The sequence below is a fragment of the Callorhinus ursinus genome, unplaced genomic scaffold (assembly GCF_003265705.2).
Source record: "Callorhinus ursinus isolate GAN/ISIS: 27379988/994484 unplaced genomic scaffold, GSC_fseal_2.0 scaffold4, whole genome shotgun sequence".
NCBI lineage: Eukaryota > Metazoa > Chordata > Mammalia > Carnivora > Otariidae > Callorhinus > Callorhinus ursinus.
Genome location: NW_027397066.1, coordinates 59,502,959 through 59,517,845, shown reverse-complemented (window position 1 = coordinate 59,517,845; position 14,887 = coordinate 59,502,959). Strand labels below are relative to the sequence as shown.

The window sequence follows — 14,887 nt, the reverse complement described above, 5'->3', positions numbered from 1 at the left end:
AAACAGCTGTACCCTTTAGTTATTTTGGAGGCAAACATATTAATCACATAAGGTAACATTGGGTGTTGCTTCTTGTCTTTGAAAGCTGTGGGGGTGCCTTTGTGTTCCAGAAAATGCTTGGTGCAAAACCCTGGGGTCCCACCTCTCCGGAAAAAGGAGGTGTGATGAAGTAGAGAGAGTGTTTGGCAAGCCACAGGCAAAAAGCCTTCTCCTTATTTTTATAGATCCAACGCAGTACATGAATTTTTGAAATAAAGGAGAATGCAATGAATCCAGGAGTAAACGGATACATAAGAAAATGAAATTTCTAATGTAGCTCTTGGTGAGCCAAACTCCCAGATATTCAACAAATTATATATGTAAAGGAAAGGCTTGTAAATTGTCAAATGCCTAAGGTTAACCACACTGAACGTTGGCTCTGGTCCCTCGGGGACACCAACAGTTGGTTGAAATAAGGGAAACTAGACTTCAGGGCACGCGGGGGGCTCTGATGCTCTCTCGGTGCGTTGCAGGAGCTTAGAGGAGCTCAGAGCCCGCTTCTCCAAGCACTGCCCGCCGGCCCAGCACCTGAACCACCCCACCGCGGGCATTCCCTCCGCTCCCCACCTACCTGGCTTACTCCCCAAAGGGGAGGGAAACCGAGAGTCAGGTGCGACCCAGCAGGGGGAGTGGGTGAGCTGGGCAGAGGGCAGCCCGAATACGTCCTCGAGTGTGGGTGTGGGTGTGGGGCAATTTGGGTGGGAACAGCGTGGAGGTTACCACCACCGAGTCCCGCGCCTCGCTGCTGGGGTGTGTGCAGAAAGAGCGAGGATAAATAGGAGGCTCCCTCCTCCCGGCCACACTACCGGAGCCTGCCGCCCGCCCGCCCGGGGTGTTGCCTGCCCAGGGGCCCGGGTGCCAGCCTGAGAAGTAGTTTCATTTCCTGCTGGCCCGAGAGAGTAGTTTCCAGGCCCGCCCTCGGGCGCCCGTGGCCCGGGAAGGGGCGCAGGAGGAGGCGGGAGACTCGTCCAGGGGCTTGCCCGGCCCCGCAGCGTGGGGTTGATGGACCGGGCCGCCCCGGGCAGCGGCGCCGGCTCCCTGCCACTGCTCCTGGCCCTCGCCCTGGGTAAGTGGCGCGCCGGGCACAGGAGCCCCAGGAGGAAAGTCTGCGGTGGAGTGGCAGGGAGGGCGAACCCTGATCCGCGCGGTCATCTGGACTCCCCCGGCGCGCTGGGGGCTGTTAGGGCCGGGCGGAGCGCTCTGACCCCGGGGCGAGCGCGAGGTTAAGGTTTCGGCGCTTGGCACCTGGGGCTGCACCTGTTGCGGCTGCCCGAGGGTGGAAGGGTTCCCGCGGCCCCGCTGCTGGCGCAGGTGCCGGCGAGTGAGAGGCGTGGGAGCGGAGCCCACTGAGGAAGGAGCAGGGGTCACTGGGCGGAGGACAGCTCCGGGGAGGCAGAAGGGAGGGAACGCCCTGGCTTAAGATGCGGCCTGGGAGGGCCGAGCACGGTGGAGAGCAATTTGCGGGGTGTGTGTGCGCCCTGGGTGTGTGAGAGAGATAGGGGGACGACTCCTGGAGGGCTGGGAGTGGATTAAGACCCCCGGCCCTTGTCAGGGCAGTGGGGAGGGAGTGGAGGAGGAGAGAAGACAACTTCTGAGACCTTAGACCCCGGCTGCTGATAGGGAAAGGGAAATGGCATGTTTTACCGAGGGCACTACCTAAGCAATGCAGAGATGTTTTACTTGGAATCTATTAGGCCTTATTTTAAGATGAAATGGGGGAGGGAAAACTTTTCTTCATTGACAAAAATTAAACTTGGGCTGTTCAGTTCAGGAGCGCTGGGTGCGGTCCGGGCCTGAGGGAAGAGTGGTAGGACTGGAGGAGCGGGATGCCTGGATCCGCTAGAGGCTCCCCTCACTTCCTTGGGAGGCAGCCTTGGCAGAGAGCTCTGGAACGCAGGTGCGGGGGGAAAGTTCTTGCAGCTGGATGTGGGAAGGGACCAAGGAAGGCATGGAGGTGGGAAAGTCCTGCTACATCAAGACGTCCCCTCTGCACCATGGTCATTTTGAGGGAAGTAGAGGGAGGGGGCAGCAATATTCTGTAGCCTTAGCTGGGCTCAGGGGTAGGGACACCTGGGCTTGAGGCACTAAAGTGGGGGGAGGGGAGTCTCCACAGCTTCAGTGTCTCCGTGACATCACCTCTGCCTTCAAGCCTGGGGAAGGCTGGATTTCTCACGTGGTGGGGACACTTTCATTTGGCTACGGTCCTTGGAGTAGGAGAGGTGGCTAAAAAAGTGTGTCATGACCTTGGCTGGAAGTGAGTGGATCTGACTTAGGGCCACGGTTAGAGAGACGGGGCTGATTTAAGAAACCCAGCAGAGGAAGAAGTGAGTGACAATGTAGTAGGGGCATCATGTGGAGTCTGAGGAAGAGCAATGGGCAGAGAGAGTTAGGTCCAGCAACAGTGCTGACGCTTTGGGCAGCATTACTTGGATGAAGTAGGCATTTTCTTCCTCCACCTTGTCTGGATTTTCCAACAAAGTATTGACTGAAAATCTGCTATAGTCAGCAAGATGTTAGAGTATATGGGGAAAGGGGTGGGAAGAGGGCTGAAGAGATTCCTAGGCATGAGTCCTGCCTGAAAGATGTTACGCTGAGGGGCACCTGGGTGTCTCAGTCGGTTAAGCATCTGCCTTTGGTTCAGGTCATGACCTTGGGGGTCCTGGGATGGAGCCCTGTGTCGGGCTCCCTGCCCAACGATGAGTCTGCTTCTGCCTCTCCCTTCCACTCGTGTTCTCTCTCTCTCTCAAATAAATAATTTTTTTTTAAAAAAGATGTTATTCTGAATTTGGGAATGCAAGACTAACCAATATGAAACAATAAGAGAAACATCCATAAAACCAGAGAAGGGCTAGCTCGCCAGCGAGGGATGGAACAGTGGGAAAAGCTGCATGAAGGACATGAGTGGGTGTCTTGATGCCTGGATAGGATTTGAAATAGGCAGGAGAGGCCAATGATAGAGGGTTGCAGTGTGGGGCAAGGGGACAGAGCGGGGGGCCAGAAGACCTGATTGTCTCAGGTATAACCCAGGTACTAAGAACTAATTAAGGCCTAGATTAGGGCATTGTGCCAGCAGAAATGTCATAGTAGAAGTGATTATTCCAGGTTGATAGACATTCTTCCCCCTTTACTAGCATGTAGTGCTTTATTATTTTTTTCTCAAAACTTGTCACGAGACAGAAATGAAAAGACAAAACTCTAATCCAGTGCTGCCGTTACACTCAAGGTAACCTGATTGTGCAACTGTCCTGTTGAATGTTTGGCTTAGGGAACTGAATTCAGTCTCCAGATCCCCTAAAAGCTCCACTGCAGGCAAAATTCCAAAGGATGTAATTTGTTGGCATCAGTAGTCCCATAAAGTGTTTCGATTTCTCTCACACGCTTGACTTTTCAGTCCCATTCCTAATTTAAATCACATGTTAAATGTTGTTTACTTTTCGAAGAAAATGTGAGCAATGCACTGTGTGATGCACTGTGTGTGTGTGTGTGTGTGTGTGTGTGTGATGGGGGAGGGGGAGGGGAGTGCCTTGAGAACAGGCATGGGGCACACAGGACACCTGGTTCCCGCTTTGCCACTCCGTGACTCTCAGATGTCCATAAATGACAAGTTTCTGGACATTGTTTTTCTCCTTTGTAAAATGAAGGAGCTGCTTTAGATGAGCCTAAGGTCCTTAGCAACTTGACATTGTATTCATCTTTAACTAACATTTCCACTGGGAAATTTAACAGAAACGTTTGTACAACACTATGTACCTTTCATTTACTTTGTGATGGGATCTTTGTTTCATGCAAACTTGATCATAACAGAGAAAACCGTAGATTCTTATTTCTTTGAGAAATATGGTAAAGAGGCAATAACTTTGGGGCCCCTGGGTGGCTCAGCTGGTTAGGCATCCAACTCTTGATTTCAGCTCAGGTCATGATCTCATGGTTGTGGGATCAAGCCCCGCCTCTGGTTCCAGGCTCAGCAGGGAGTCTGCTTGAGATTCTCTCTCCCTCTGCTCCTCCCCCAGCTCCTGCACACTTGCTTGTTCTCTCTCTCTCTCTTTAGGGGCACCTGGGTGGCTCAGTCTGTTAAGCGTCTGCCTTTGGCTCAGGTCATGATCCCAGGGTCCTGGGATCAAGCCCTGCATCGAGCCCCTCATCGGGCTCCCTGCTCAGTGGGGAGTCTACTTCTTCCGCTCCCTCAGCATCTCCCCCTGATCATGCGCTCTCTCTCTCTAATGAATAAATAAAATCTTAAAACAAAAGTAAATAAATCTTTAAAAAAGGCAATAACATTGCTTAAAGTATCTTTTTTCATCTCAAAGAAATCAGATTATCTTTTTTTGATTCTCTTTTTTTATTTCTCCCTCTCATCCAGTTGCTGTATAAAAACTAAAACGGAAATCATAACCAGTGAAAAAGGTAAAAAAGTGCTAACTTTTAGAAAATGAGCGAGTTTTAAGACTAAAAATAAGTTCCCCTCCTCATTAAAATCTAAAACATTAATATTTGTGAGTGGGTTTAAGTTCTGCTTGAGAATATGAGTGTGCTCATGCTGTGTATCTAGTTTCCAAGTTACCAAGCAGGTAGGTGTCAGCAAGTAAAATTCCCATTGTACAAATGAAGTAACTGAAACCCCAAATGCTGCAAGATTTTAGGCTTTGCCTCTTCAGTTATACTTCTGGCTTAGAAGAGCATTAGGAGTGGTTTTTTCCTCTTCACAATCCCAGGTTTTGCACATAAACAGCTGTTACAAATTGATTTTTGCTATTGCTCCATTCTCAGTTGCTGTGTGGAAATTCCCAAATAATTCTGGAAGATCCCACCACTTACAAACATGCTTTGTTATGTCCAACTGAAGGTGCCCCTGCTGATGCTTTGGTGTGCCCACGTCTGTGCTGAAGTCAAAGGCCCTGAGGACAGAGAGTCCCTATGTCTGTCTGTCCCAGGGTCTCTGCAGACACTGCTCACCCCAATACCCGGGTGCTCCTCAAGTCCTCAGAGAGCCCAGTGCAAGAACCTCATCTTGTTTCTTCTCACCCTTTTATTGTAGTCAGCTCATGCCAGGACATAGACACGAGTGTAATGAGGAAGACAGTCGGGGGGACAGTCAGAGAGACAGGCATCACGCTGTACCTTGAATCACCTCTCTGAACCATGGACCATGCTCATAAACCCTCCATTAGGATTAGCATCTTTCCAGGAGGGTCCAGACAAGCCAGAATACAGGCTGCATGCAGTTAGGCCTAGACCATGATCCTGATACCCTTCCAAAATTACGGACCCCTGGATCCACAAAGAATCTTGGGGGGGTGGGGTCAGGGTTAGGAGGGCACCAAAGTAAACTGTAAGAGGAGAGCAACCTGATTGAAATGGGTATGCTTTGTAACGCTAATAACGGCTAGCTTTCCCAGGCAGATTTGTATGTTGAAGAAGGACTCCCAATAGCTTAAATGAATCTTTAATTGTTAAAATTTAAAGAAATGATAGGGTATATTTTAGATGGCTGGAGAGAGAGGGGGTATTTAATCTTAATTCAGATCACTTAAGCAATAACCTACTTTGATTATCAGCAAGGTCAATTCCAATAGCCACGAAGTACTTTTACTCATTCTTTACTTTTTTTTTTTTTTTTTTTGAGGATATGTAGTATGTTATTTACCTGACCTGGAGAGTATAGGCACTGATTCCAAAACGGTGACCAAAAGTATCACTGAAGTATAACAATGTTTGTGTTCAACCTTTTTTATTTAAAAGTGCTTGAGTTGATAGTATAACAAGATGAGTTATTAATATAACATTTCCTCCATTGCAAAGTCATGGCTTCATTCATTCATTTATTTACTTATTTACTTATTTACTTATTTACTTATTTACTTTTAGGGTGGGGGATGCATAAAGAGTGCTTGGCACATAGTAGGAGCCCAAAACATATTAGTTAACTAACTGAATGAATGCAAGTTTGTGACAATGTCTAGCCATTAAAAAAAACAGCAGATTCAGTAAAGAAAACAGTTCTACTTCTTGTTGGCAAAACATGCACACAATTCAGAGATGTAGAGAGACCTGCTTCTTCATCTTTTTTTTTTACTTGGAACTTGCTTCCAGCGATGCTGGAGAACCTTTCACCAAAGGACTTTTGTTTTGCAAGTAGTTTAATTACTTCTGTTTCTTACATTCTGTATGGGAGATTCAGACTACTCTTTGTCTCTCAGTGTTTGCTTTGAAGTCAGAAGCAATCAGTCAGAATAGGGGCTTTTAAAAGAAGTGTTTAAATGGTGGCAGGAAGGGTATTGGATTCAGGGCATTCTCCAATGGGTCATTAAGAAATGCCCTTTGAATTCTATGAGGTGTGAGGTAATTTGCTGTCTTGTTTGATTATAACTTTTTCTTTTCAGCCATTCTTCTTTCTTTTCTTTTTAATTTTTATTTTTGTATTTAAATACAATTAATTAACATATAATATATTATTAGTTTCAGAGGTAGAAGTCAGTGATTCATCAGTCTTATATAATACCCAGTGCTCATTACATCATATGTTCTCCTTATGGATGATTATAACTTTTTCTAATACACACACGTTTCATTAGCTGGGAGTAACCAAGTTGCCATGTTCACGGTTTCTATTCAGTATTAAATGGAATAAAAACCTGTGGTGGATCCTATAGAAGTTGAGACAGATTGGCTGTGGAGGCTGACTGTGGTCTGACTTGTTAGTGTTGAGGAATCCCTAACTAATCTAACATTATATGTCAATATCTCATAGCAATCAATGGTCTGGATTTCTTGACGGTTAAACTGAAGCACGTGATGCACAGACCCATGCCCCCTGCCTAGGGGTGAGTCACACGGTCCAGGTCTTTCCAGAGAAAAAGAAGACAGCTTGCCTCTGCCTCTTACTCCTGGAAGCCTGGTACAAAGGTCAAGAAATTGTCATGGGGGCTGAATGAGGCACCTTTAGGAGATGTAGACTTGACTTCTTCATGACCACATTCCCACTGAGATGTCATTCTGCGTTACTGACATTTGACTGGTCCCATCTCCTAGGGTGACTGACACACATGTTGCTGATGACACAAGCAGATGCCTGCTTGACCTTTGCTGTGGAATCTCCACATAACCTCTTACATTTGGGGGACCTTTACAGTTGGAAAAGCATTTTCATATCATTATCTCATTTGATCTTCACACCCAAAATAATAAGAGCAGTTATGTCATATGCATGCCAGGCACTGTTCTAAGAACCTAGTAACTCATTGTATCCATATGACACAATCCATCTAACACACAAGCTATACATCATTATCATTCCCATTTATATAGGGGAATATGAAACACAAAGGCATTAAGTAACTGGTCTAAGGTTCTGGCTTTATGAGCATGAACTCTGAAGATGAGGTAATAGAGCCTGGATCATAGTAGATAAATACATGTTGCTGAATAAGGTAGACAAGAGGAGATGGGTCACTGAAGTGCAGTGCAATGACATATCATTGCATTGAAGAGGGACCCAGTTCTTCTGACTTATCGAAAAAACATTGAAGTTCATACTAGCTGTTCCTACCAGCTTTGCTTTCCTTGATGCCGACCTGTATATTTATGGCATCCCCAGCTCTGGATATGCCTCAGGTTCTTGGATTCCTGGCTCTTTATCCCAGCCAGGAAACCTGCCTACTTATATCGTAGGCACAGGCCATCCCAGCCAATAGTGAACAGTTGGTGGAATGATGGTCCTGAGAGGACCCACAGGCCTATGACTGAGAATGGCTAAGAAGAGCATATCCTGAGGCGGTATGATGCTGTGGTCAAGAGTCCTAGACTCTGAGCTAGGCTATATCTAGGCATGACCCCCCTGGTCCTATGACTTACTAACTCCTTGATCTTGAGCAAATCATTTAAACCCCTCGGCCTCAGTTTCTTCATCTATAAAAGCCAACAGTAATATAACCAAGGCTATTATATGGACTAGATTAATTACAGCACAAAGCACTTAGAATGTGCCTGGAACATAGTATGTTCTGGATAAACATGAGCTACTATAATAAGTAACAAGGAAGTACAGAAGAAATCATTAATTATGATCAGTATATTTTTTAAATTGTGGATATTTTGATTCTGGGTACTTCCTTAATGTAACCAGGGTCTATCAATTGATAGAAAAACTTTATTTTGCCTTTATTTCTCAAATTCCTGCTCCCACTAGTTATGAAAAAGGAAATGGATAAAAATTCTCAAAAGAGTTCTATTTGACTGGTTTTGTTAGAAAGGAACAAATGTAAAAAATAACCCTGCAAAAGCAAAATGCATATCTGCTTTCTAAAAATGTCTCTATAGAATCTTCTTCATCTGCCAATTTTGATCCTAGTTTTATGCACTGAAAAGCTCTATAGCACTTGCCTGGCATTGACACCCAAACCCAGCATCTTAAGGTTAGGACCAGACACAAAAGTCAGCCTGCACTAGCAGAGAAAAATAAAATATTTAGGAGATAATTTTAATATTTTAGACAATCTCATCAAAATGGGGTTATCTCACTTATTTGAATTAAACAAATAATTATCTTAATTAAAAAAATAAATCTGTCATTACAGAAAAATGAATGATGGCACACTGTCAAAATTTGTTTCTAAAAATCAGAAAAATGGAAAAATAAACAGAAATTGTTTTTAGAGAGTTTTCTTATGACAAAATAATGGTTTTTTTCCAGATTATAAAGAGTAGACAGCAGTGCATAAATGTTGTTGTTCCATACTATTGTCTTGTAACATTGAGAAAGTTATTTAATCTCCTTGTGCTGCACCGTCTCATCTAGAGAATGGTATCAATAATAATGCCTATCATCTAGGAATATAGGATTGTTTTGAGGATAAAATGAGATAATTCAGGAAAAGATTTTAACAGGATAATTGGCTACTAAATGTTCAATGTATTATTAATATTCTCACCTTTGTGAATATGTAGATAATTTAAAATTATTTCATAGGTATTGACTAAAAAGAAGAAACAGAATGATTGCATTCTTTATGCCAGTTGGAGTGCTGGTGTTTTTGCTTTGATCAGAGGAAATTGCTTTAATATTCACCACTGGAAGCAAAGGGAAAAAAGTAGAAATCTGCTCCATCAGAACCATGCTTTCAATAGTGCTTTTAACAGTTCCATTAGAATATAAGTTCCATGATGGCAGAGATTTTCGTCTGATTTATTTACAGCTATATTTCCAGGGCCTAGGACAGTGCTTGTACATAGTAAGTGCTCAATAAACATTTGCTCAGTAAACAAATCTGAATGCACATAGCACAGGAGTCCTCCTAGACCAGTCGCTTCTCACAGTCAGTCACAAAGATCATGATGTACACTTTGTGCACACGTACACACACACACACACACACACACATACTAGCTTCCATAATAAAAAACAAAGAATCCTCATGCTTCCCAATAACACTTTATATTCCATCTTTAATGTCTCTGAATTTGCAAAAATGACTTATTTTAGGCAGTTGTTCACTTAGATGGCAGCTGTGCCTGGTTTTACTGAGTAGGCTGACCTGATAGAATGAGATTTGCTCATGAAATTTAGGTATTGACTGTCACCACCAGCAAAACATGAACTTATCCAAACACAAGACTCTCTTTCCCATGGCATAGTGTTGGGGGTGGGCTGTTGGAAAGTAGTATTTATTTCTAAAACATGCAATAATAAGGAAGATATATCTCAATTTGTTTGCTATTTTAAAGCGTGTCTAATATTATTATAAAGTGTGTCTAATACTGTGCTTAGCATTAAGGAGAATTGTCTAAGTATGTCATTGTCTTTCCAAAAAGAGTTTGCATTATACTGGGCAAAAATGTTTATCAGAAATGAAACATTGTCTAGTAGTTGAATACCTAACAGTTTAAATTGCTAGTAAAAACTAAATATGACCTCAGAAGGAGAATTTGTTATGGGCTGAAGTGATTGGGAAAAAAAATCATCAGGGAAATAGGGACTTGAGTTAGTTTTTCCATGAGGGTGGTAGAGGAAACAATGGGAGAAAAATTAGAAGGTGGACAAATTAATAATGACCTTTTCCTTGTGTGTGTGGCAGAGAGTGAGCAGGCCCACATGCCTAGAACAAAGAGTTAATTTTGTGTGGTATCGAGGGAAATATTGACTGGGTAAGGACCTGGTTTCCAGAATGAGAACATTAGTCAGGATCCTGAATTCTTGATGCAGTGCCATCTTCACAGGATTTCCTAGGAATTAGAGCCAGGACATTTTGTAATTTAGACGAATTCAGGCATTTAGTTATAGGTTAAGACTTTATTTTAAAATGTTATGTGGTCTCCTACCTGTGGAACTTGTTTGAATACTGGGGAAATATCCAGATTCCATTTTACTGCGTGCTCTGTAGCTTGGTGAAGAGCTGGCCTCACCTTGCTTAAGTTTACAGGCTGACCTGAGTGGTTTGCTTCATGGCTCCTAACCATGTACTGCTAGGCTTTCCAAGGCTGGGGGTGGCTCATAATCACGAGGTAGCTCCAGGCCCATCTTAGAGGAACAATTGCATTTGGAGAAAGAGACTAATCCACGAGGACAAATTCAAGAGAATTAACTCTCAACCACAGAGAAAAACAGAAGGGAACGAATTTAATGAACTTTATTCTCACTGACTCCCCCCCACCCCGCCACCCCTCTTCTATGACAGCTCCATTCTCTAACACTAAAGACATCATTTTGTCCCTAACTCATGTCACAGGGCCTCCTTCTTGGGAGTGTAATAATAATGGATAATGGGTAGCTATTGTAATATTTCCAATAGGGGATTAATACAGGGAATGTAGTGGCTTGTTTTCTTTTGCTTTTTTAGAGAGAGCAGGGGGTGGAAGGGAGGAAGGGCAGAGGGAGAAGGAGAGAGAATCTTAAGCAGGCTCTACAACCAGCACAGAACCTGATGGGGGGCTCGCTCGACCTCACACTCTTGATTGAGCCAAAATCAAGAGTCCGCCGCTTAATCAACTGAGCCACCCAGGCACCTCAGGGAATACAGTGGTTTTAAGATTAATTTTTATGTGCAGAATGGATCAGATGAGGAGGGACGAATAAGAGCAAGTAAAGAGAAAGCAGCTGTTCTAGGCTAGGAAGTAGCCTAGAAAGTCTGGACCAGGCAATGGAGAGAAAGAAATAAATCCCATAAATGCTTCTAAGTCAGATTTTGTGGGATATAATGACAAGTCATGTGTAGATAGGAAAGGGGAAAGAGGAATGAAAACTGTCTCCAAGACCACTAACCTGAGAGACAAAACGAATTTACAGGGCCAGATGTGAAAGAAAGCTGCTTTTTTCTTTTGGTGGGAATGTAAAATGCTTTTGAGACATTCAAATGTCTTATGAGCATTGGGAAATATGGAAGTTGACTTCGAATTAGAGCAGTGGACCCCAAATCTGATTGCTCTCCCAAGAAATGTAAAAAGTACAAATTATCAGGCCTCTCCCCAGACCTACTAAATGAATCTAAATTTTTAAAGACCTTCCAGGAGAAAAAATAAATTTTCCTTACAGAGTAATTGCAAATAATATATGTAGATACTATCCCATGTAGGAGGTCCTTTTGAGTGTAGGCTAGTTTCCAAAGAATAGAGCATGAACAGCAAAAAGAAAATGGTAACTTTACAGTGCAAAAATCTGGCACACACTACCTTCACTAAGTGGCCAAGTTCAACGTCACCAATGATGTCATGTAGATGTCATGCATCCCTCATGTAATGTGATGAGGGAAACACATCTCTTCTGTAGAATTTGCTTCTAAAACCCATAACCCCAGTCCAATCATTATAAAAATATCAGACAAACCCCAAATTGAAAGACATTCTATAAAATACCTGACTAGTACACATCAAATTTGTCAATGAAATCATAAAAAAAAAAAAACAAAAAACCAACAAGGAAAGACTGAGAACCCATCACAGACCAGAGGAGACTAGAAATCCTGACCCAGAGAAAGCATATTAATGGAAAATTGGTGGAGTTAGAATGAAGTCTTGAGTTTAGTTAACTAAACTCAATTGGTACATTTAGTAATGTACAAATGTTGGTTCTTCGTTTTGGTAACTGTGCCATGGTAATGTAAGACGGTGACATTAGAGGAAAGAAAAGTGGGTGAGGAAGGTACAGGAATGCTCTGTATTTTGCAACTGTTTTATAAATCTTAAATTATTACAAAATAAAAAGTTTAGTACAAAAATGATCCTACAGGAGGTCTTAATGACTAGCCAGTTTGGACAATCACCTGGTTAGAAAATAGGGCTGAAAATAGAAAGTAATCATTTAGCTGATTGTAATTTTAGAATCTACCACAGGGCCTAGTGACAATTTCTAAGTAAATATTTATTTAAATGCTGAGACCATGGGTGTTTTGTGACACGGAATGGCATTATGAAAAAGAATACCGGGCGCCTGGGTGGCTCAGTTGGTTAAGCGACTGCCTTTGGCTCAGGTCATGATCCAGGAGTCCCTGGATCGAGTCCTGCATCGGGGTCCCTGCTCGGCGGAGAGTCTGCTTCTCCCTCTGACCCTCCCCCCTCTCATGTGCTCTCTCTCTCTCTCATTCTCTCTGTCTCAAATAAATAAAAAAAAAAATCTTTAAAAAAAAGAATACAAAGGCAAAATCATAGAGATAGAAAGTAGAATGGTGTTTGCCAGGGGCTGGGAGAGGAGGGAGTGGGGAGTTACTGCTTAGTGGGTGTAGTGTTTCAGTTTTGCAAGATGAAGAATTCTAGAGACGGATGGTGGAGATGGTTGTACAACGGTATGAATGTGCTTAATACTACTGAACTGAGCATTTAAAGATGGGTAAGATAGGAAATTTTGTGTCATGTGTGTTTTATTACAATAAAAACATTTGGAAAAAAAAGAAGGTTGAGAGTAGAGTGTTGGTGGCGACCACATATGTGGTGTGGGAGTTGGAAAAAGAGCTGGCAGAGTTGAACGAAGAGGGAAGGACAAGTCAGGAAGCTGAGAATGGGGGTGGATTTTAGATGGAAGATTTGGGAAAGGCAACCATATCAAATACTGCAGAGGGAGGAGGCTGAGGTTCAGGAAGAGGTCACTGGTGGGTGAGCTATGGGGAAATCACTGGTGTTCTTAAAAAGCCAGAGACAAGACATTGGTGGTAACTGAAGAAGACACACACACACACACACACACACACACACACACACACACAACTGAGAGGATAAAAGTTGTAGTGGTGGCTAGAAAAGAGAAAATTTTGGTTTATGAGAGAGCCAACTTCAAATCATTGAAAAGTTGTCTCAACAAAGGTTTCCTCCGTGTAGTTCAGAAGGCACAGATTGGATTAAAACTAAAATTCCAGGAAGGCAGCTCTCACCTTAATTTTCTCCCAGGTAGAGCTTTGAAAAAAATGGAATCAGCAGCTTGGGATGTGGTGAGCTTCCCATGCCTGGACATGTTTATAGTCTGGTGGCACTTGTGGAAGTTGTGTAAGGGATTCTTGAGTTAGATAGGAGGTGTGCCAAATGACCACCAAGGGTCCTTGTGTCTCTACAAACACAGCACGATGTTACTGCCATTTGGGAATGCTTTGGAGTTTGGAAGATGGGGTTTCAAATTAAGACACTGTCAGCTGATTTCTCTGGGAAGAAAAGAAGAGGCAGGACATTTGAAACCTTGTGAACCAGTGGTGAAGAATTTTGAGGGAAAAGGAATTTGAGGTTTTTTCCTTCTTAAACTGTATTCAATGACCTTGTCTTCTCATGAATGAGATATCAAGGGTAACATCACCAATGATGTCATGTGGATATTACATATTCCTCATATGATGTGATAATAGAATATCTTGGAATTTAGTACCAATCCCACGCCCCAGGCTCAGGTTTGGCCTTATATTTTACCATTTATTGGGATAATAACTTATCATGGGGATTCAATTATGAATTGGGAAAAACCCTGGCATAACTATAATTGATAAATGATATTAACAAAAGTTTCAAATGTGATTATTGATTATTTCAGGAGACACATTTTCAACATTGTCCTTCTTTGACAGAAAACTTCTATGAGAAAATTCTCTAATCACTTTTAGATACGTGACAATTTTCCTGAAATGGAGGGTAAGATGAGTGACTGAATGTGTGATTTAGATGCGAGGCAAAACTACACCTCAGAATAATAAGCTACACTTCCCATTTGCCTTTGCAGAAGCATGACAAAGGAAATGCATCCTGTTCTCTCTTAGTAATTTCTACTCAACCGTATTCACCGCTGTTAAATACTTCTTAAGTGGTTTTCAAGACCAGTCAGATTCTTTATTGGGACTCTGTCTTTCGGATGTGCTGAAAGACATTGCAGAGTTTCAACTGGAAATGTGTGGTGTGACCATGTCTCAATGTGTCTTATTTTCATAGGTAACACAGGAAAATCAATTGAATTATTTCAGTCACACCACACACATCAAGAAGGCCCTTGTTCTTAATACTCTGTATAATTCTTCACTCCAGCTGGACAGCGTTATTCAGTATCTTCCAAACACACTAGGCTCATTTCTATGTCATTGCCTTTGATCCAGTTTTGTTTCCAACCTCTGTGAAACTTTTCCTTATGGATTCTCCAGCTCAACACATTGCTCTTTTTTGGGATTCCAATAGAATCTATTTCCTATATACCTGACACTTAAAATAATACTGCCTCATCTTTCTTTCTACTTCTGGTCTCTGCAAATAGTTTTGTTGATAAAGATAATAATGGATTAATGTTAAGTTGGATTGGCTTTCCCTAGCTCATTTTAAGAGCCTAAATTCTGGGGCTTTTTCAGGTTGGGTAAGCATCTACTCTTAAATTCTATGTTCCTTTTCCCTTATCATTATT

At 42.7% G+C, this 14,887-nt stretch overlaps 1 protein-coding gene across 2 annotated transcripts in view; it reads left to right on the top strand.

Annotated features, from left to right (window-relative positions):
• The first annotated feature begins 750 nt into the window (after positions 1-750).
• The window catches only part of BTC (betacellulin), a 45,017-nt gene continuing 30,880 nt past the window's right edge, over positions 751-14,887 (top strand). For both annotated transcript variants that reach the window (XM_073891178.1, XM_025887585.2), the window contains exon 1: positions 751-1,105. In XM_073891178.1, coding sequence (XP_073747279.1) covers positions 1,042-1,105 — 64 coding nt within the window. In that variant the 5' untranslated portion in view covers positions 751-1,041. The remainder of the gene's footprint in view (positions 1,106-14,887) is intronic.